This window comes from Suricata suricatta, chromosome 16, assembly GCF_006229205.1.
Source record: "Suricata suricatta isolate VVHF042 chromosome 16, meerkat_22Aug2017_6uvM2_HiC, whole genome shotgun sequence".
Classification (NCBI taxonomy): domain Eukaryota; kingdom Metazoa; phylum Chordata; class Mammalia; order Carnivora; family Herpestidae; genus Suricata; species Suricata suricatta.
The window spans coordinates 50,827,558-50,833,004 of record NC_043715.1 but is presented as its reverse complement, the minus strand read 5'-3'; the positions used below and the strand labels follow the sequence as shown (position 1 = coordinate 50,833,004).

The window sequence follows — 5,447 nt, the reverse complement described above, 5'->3', positions numbered from 1 at the left end:
GACAGCGACGGTGAGCCGGCCCGCGGGCCTCCCGGGGCGGGGCCTGTGGGGCGGGGCGGGGCCTGGCCTGGGGGCGGGCCCAGTGGAAAGGTTGGGCCGGGCCGGGCTCGGGAGCGTGGCTGGGGTGCGCGGGGATCTGTGGGGTTGGAGATTCTGGGGGGGCGAGGCAGGGCCCCCCCCCACACTCTCACCCCGGGAGAAAGGGAGGGGATGGGAGAAACCTAAAGGGGTGAGTCAAGTCGGGGGCGGGGCTGGGGCAGGACCAGAAGTAGTTCCAGAGGCGGTAGGCGGGGCTTGGGATGCCGGGGTGGGGCCTCTTGAAGAGGAGTCAGAGGTGTTGAGTGGCGGTGGTCGTCCACGTGACAGGAGGCCTCCTTGGGCAATGGATTGAAGGGGTTCGTGAGAGGCAGAGCCGCGGTAGTTGAAGCCTATACGGGGGAGGAGCCTGGAGAGTGAAGAAATGGTCGGCTAGATTGGGGCCTAAAATGAGCGAAGCTTTAAGAGCGCCTGAGTGGCTCAGTTGGTTAAGCCTCCAACTTAAGAACGGCATGATCTCATGGTTCGTGAGTTCGAGCCCCGTGACCACCCCAGCCCCCCAAAATGGACAGTGGACCTTGGAGCAGGTGGCCCTAGTCTAGGTTGGCTCTAGAGTGTGAGTGTGAGATTTCAGGGTGGCCCATGAAAGAGGTAACAATCAGCAAGTGATTAGAGGGGGGCCTGGCCTTTGAGGAAAGCAGGACCTGGAACAGGAGTCCGTCCCACTGGTGAAATAGTAAGGGCTGAGCGGGCCGTAAGGGGCTGCTCACAGAACCTTCTAACGCCTTTCTCTTTCTGAATCTCCCTTTGGGAGATAGAGGTGTAGCAGTTAACCTCCTGAGCTTTGAACTCTGGCTTAGATTCCGATCTGTTCCTTTGCCGGTTCAGCTCTGCAAAACCCTAAGTGAAGATGAAATCAGATAATGTATGAAGGGGCTTTAGCACAGGGCTTGGCACATAGTAGTTGCTTAATAAAGAATTGCAATTCCAAGCATCACTCTTTCTCCCCCCATCCCTCCCAAAAGCATTCATTGAGTGCCTACTGGAGGGGGCACCCTTTATTTAGGGCCCTGGGGGAATACAGTGACCACAAGACAGAGGACGTTCGCACCCTCCTAGATTTCATAGCCTAGTGAGGAACAAATCACTAGTTCATTCCTTGGTCTCATTTCCACCAATTACCCACCATGAGCCAGGACTGTGCTGGGCTGTGTCCAGGTGTGCATGTCTTCGATGTGACCTGAAAGGTCAGGGAAGGGCACGCCAGAAGAGATGGGTTCTGTCTCCATGAGGAAAGGGTCGTCTTTGTTCAATGCCAAGTTCCTAGTGCCTAGAACAGTGCCCAGCACATAGTAGGCACCCCCCAAAAGCTAGTTTAAAAAAATGAACTTCTGAGCTGAAAACTGCGAGGTGGACAGGAGTCAGAAGGGAAGTGCGTTCCAGGCACAGGGAACAGCATATACAAAAAACTAGATGTAGAAGCAGCCTCACCTCTCTGTGGCGAATTCTTTGTCTCTTTATAATCTCCAGCTCTCTGAGCCTCTCTTTGGAGTCTCTGCCTAATCCCTGTCGGTCTCTCCCCAGGCACGGGTGCCCCCTCGTGGCGGCCACAGAAGAACCGCTCCCGGGCGGCGTCTGGAGGGGCGGCTCTGGCCAGTCCTGGCCCGGGGTCCGGGTCAGGGGCCCCCGCTGGGTCTGGAGGCAAAGAGCGCTCGGAAAACCTGTCCCTGCGGCGCAGCGTGTCGGAGCTCAGCCTGCAGGGTCGACGGCGGCGGCAGCAGGAGCGCAGGCAGCAGGCACTTAGTATGGCCCCAGGGGCAGCCGACACCCAAATCGGACCTGCGGACCCTGGCGACTTTGATCAGTTGACCCAGTGCCTCATTCAGGCACCCAGCAACCGTCCCTACTTCCTGCTGCTCCAGGGGTACCAGGACTCCCAGGTAGGGCAGCCTCCCCTACCCGGAGAGATCTATGCTCCACCCTCCCTTTGCAGAGGACAAAATTCTGACTCCCAGAATTCCTTAGGTCACGGTAGTCTCCGGTTTGAGGGAAGGTGTGGTCCAAACAAGGTTCCAGGGTAGGAGAGGTCACTTTGGCAGATAGGGCATGGGGGGAAGAGGTGGTGGTGGTGGTGGAGGTCGATGGCTGAAAAAGATTTTGCTGGAAGAACAAGTGGGGGAATGGTTCTTTTCATGAAATGTTGGGGGAAAAGCACTGTCAAGGGGGGAATGTGAGAGCCTATTGTAGAAAAGCGTCTATTTCTTGATGAGGAGTGATTGAAGTGTATCTTGTTTGGGAGGGAGATAATTTGATTGATGCATAGAATCTTGTTTTGGGTAAGTGTGTATTTTCTTGGAAGGAGTGGACCAACCTACTTCTTAAAGGTGATGGTTTGCGCTGGAATGATTTGACTATTGTTAATGGGCATAGGTGGCACTGATGGTTCAGTTTTATATATTTGGGCAACAATAGAACTTGCTAGAGTGTTAGGCAGAAGAGAGGGAGGAAGGAGTAACAGATAGTAGAAAATGATTAGTGGATTAGCGGGAAATTATTTCATTAATAGAAGTGTAATGTATTCTTGGAAATACTCATTGGGGTGTGTGTGTGTGTGTGTGTGTGTGTGTGTGTGTGTGTGTGTGATGATTGGGAGAGCCATATTTATGGTGTTGCCCAACTTTGAGTAACACCGGCACAGCCAAGTTCAACAGGTACTCCTGGGAATCAACGGGAACGCCCACTCTAGAAGGTAGTGGAGCTCAGCGAATAGTCCCATTTTTACTGCCAGAGAATGATCCAGTTGGGTCAGGTGGCCTGTGTGTGTGTGTGTGAGTGAGAGGTTAAGACCATCCAGGGAAGGGCTTGTGTGGAAGAACTCGTTCCTCCTTACTGGGGCAAGTTCCTTCCAGGGAGGGCTTTGCAGCCTATTTCTCTGGACAAAGCTGGAGAATAGGAAAATCTATTTTGGGAAGGATCTCTTCTGGGAGTATAGGAGAAGAGAGAGAACATTCGAAGCATCCATTCTTATGAGTGAGGTTCATGAGAAATTCCTTTCTAAGAAAGAGGCTTCATGAAACAGGAGTAAGAGATGAATCTCTTAGGAAGGAATTTATTACACTCGTCTATTCATGAGTGGCTATAGCCCAAGAGTTCATTGTAGGCATTGTGGAAGAAGCATCCCTTCTTGGATTAAGCAATTTTAGAAAAGGGGTTCATTGGGGCGCCTGGGTGGCTCAGTCTGTTGGGCATCCGGCTTCAGCTCCGGTCATGATCTCACAGTTTGTGGGCCTGAACCCTGCATCAGGCTCTGTGCTGATGGCTCAGAGCCTGGAGCCTGCTTCAGATTCCATGTCTCCCTCTCTGCCTCTGCCCCTTCTCTTCTCATGCTCTGTCTCTCTCTGTCTTTCAAAAATATATAAATGTTAAAAAAATTAAAAAGAAAAGAAAAGGGGTTCATGTATCTTGGATCATTCCATTGCTTCAAACAGGGATGGAAAACAGGAGATTTTACCTTCAGAAGGTGGTCATACTGGAAAGGTCCATTTTCTAGAGGCAGATGAACAAATCCATTGTAGGAAGGGGTCTTCTTGGAAATGTCCACCCATGGGGTATAGGTAATGCGTGAGTTCAGTGTAGGATTTATGAGTATCAGGATGACTATTCACCCAACATGAACAGAGAACAGAGAGTCTATTTTAGGAAGGAGGGTCAGACTGAGCTCTTCCATGTTTATAGGATGGAGATGGGAAAGTCATTTAGGAAGGGGTCTTCCAGAATGCACCTCTTCATTTGGTGGCTGAAATGGGACACTCCATTATAAGAAGAGGGTCTCCTTGAAAACATCTGTTAATAAGGTGGGGTTACTAAAAGAGCCACTATATGGAGATCTCCATGGAGACGTTCTCTGTTGGGATGAGAATACGGAAAGCATCCACTGATGGAAAGGAGAGTATCTTAGGAATTCTCCATCATGGCAGTGAGGGTAGTAGGTGAGTCCATTGTAGTATTTCTCCTTGGAAAGTAAGTTCAGCATGGAGTGGGGGAAATAGCGGTCCATTGTAGAAAGGGGGTCTCCCTGGAGAGTGTAGACTTATGGGGTGGAGAGATAATGGAAGAAATCTTTGTTCAAAGGGGGAGTCTCCTTAAAGATATCCATCCTTTGTTTTGGAAATATTCAGAGAAGCTGTTATTGGAAGGGGAAGTGTCTTCAGAAGGCCCCGTTATGGCGGTGGAAGGAAGGACTGGCAAATGGGGCCAGGGGTAGGAAATGGGAGGGTTCGGGGATGCCTGGGGGGCTCAGTCAGTTAAGTGTCCGACTTCGGCTCAGATCATGATCTCACAGTCCGTGGGTTCGAGCCCCGCCTCAGGCTCTGTGCTGATAGCTCAGAGCCTGGAGCCTTTTTCAGATTCTTTGTTTCCCTCTCTGCCCCTCCCCTGCTTGCTCTCTGCCTCTGTCTCTCAAAATAAAGATATAAAAAATTAAAAAAAAAAGGACAATGGAAGGGTTCATGGGAGAAAGATTTCCTTGGAAAGTTCCATTCTTTGAGGGGAAAGTTGATAGGACAATCCATTATAGTAATGGGGGTGCGATGTTCTTGGAAGCACCCATTTTTTGGGCTCTATGGTGTGGGAGAGTGCATTGTGGGAAGGGATTTCCTTGAAAGGGTCCACCCAGAGGAGGTGAGAAGATGGGAGAGTCTTCTGGAGAAATGTCTTCCGGAAAGCATCAATAATTTCAGGGAGGGAAATGATAGAACCGGTGTCAAGAAAGGGGTTGCCTTAGAAGTAGCCAGTCTTCCAGATGGGTGTCATGGGCCAGTCCATCCCAGGAAGTGCCGTTGAAGAGGCCACTCATGCTTAGGGAGGGAATTGGTGAGTCCTCTGGGGTCCCAGGAGGTCTCCTTGGAAGCACTCATTCTAAACGAGGTGGTTGATGGGAGCGTTCATTGTGGCAAAGGGTTCACTTTGAAAGCATCCATTCCTCATGGAGCTGTGTCTCTAATCTATCTTCACCTTCCCTACAGGACTTCGTGGTGTATGTGATGACCCGGGAGCAGCATGTCTTTGGGCGGGGCGGGAACTCCTCGGCCCGTGGGGGGTCCCCGGCCCCATATGTGGACACCTTTCTCAATGCCCCCGACATCTTGCCACGGCACTGCACGGTGCGTGCCGGCCCTGAGCCCCCCGCCATGGTGCGCCCAGCCCGGGGTGCTCCGGTCACACACAACGGATGCCTCCTGCTGCGCGAGGCCGAGCTGCACCCTGGCGACCTGCTGGGGCTGGGCGAGCACTTCCTCTTCATGTACAAGGACCCCCGCGCCGGGGGCTCAGGGCCAGCGCGGCCGCCGTGGCTGCCCACCCGTCCTGGGGCCACCCCTCCGGGCCCCGGCTGGGCCTTCTCCTGCCGCCTG

The 5,447-nt window shown here is 52.5% G+C and overlaps 1 protein-coding gene across 1 annotated transcript in view; it reads left to right on the top strand.

Moving 5' to 3' along the window:
- The window catches only part of RASIP1 (Ras interacting protein 1), a 13,709-nt gene that overhangs the window by 1,433 nt on the left and 6,829 nt on the right, over window positions 1-5,447 (top strand). Inside the window, exons 4-5 of the mRNA XM_029924345.1 lie at window positions 1,621-1,976; window positions 5,061-5,446. Of these exons, the coding sequence (XP_029780205.1) occupies window positions 1,621-1,976; window positions 5,061-5,446 (742 nt within the window). The remainder of the gene's footprint in view (window positions 1-1,620; window positions 1,977-5,060; window position 5,447) is intronic.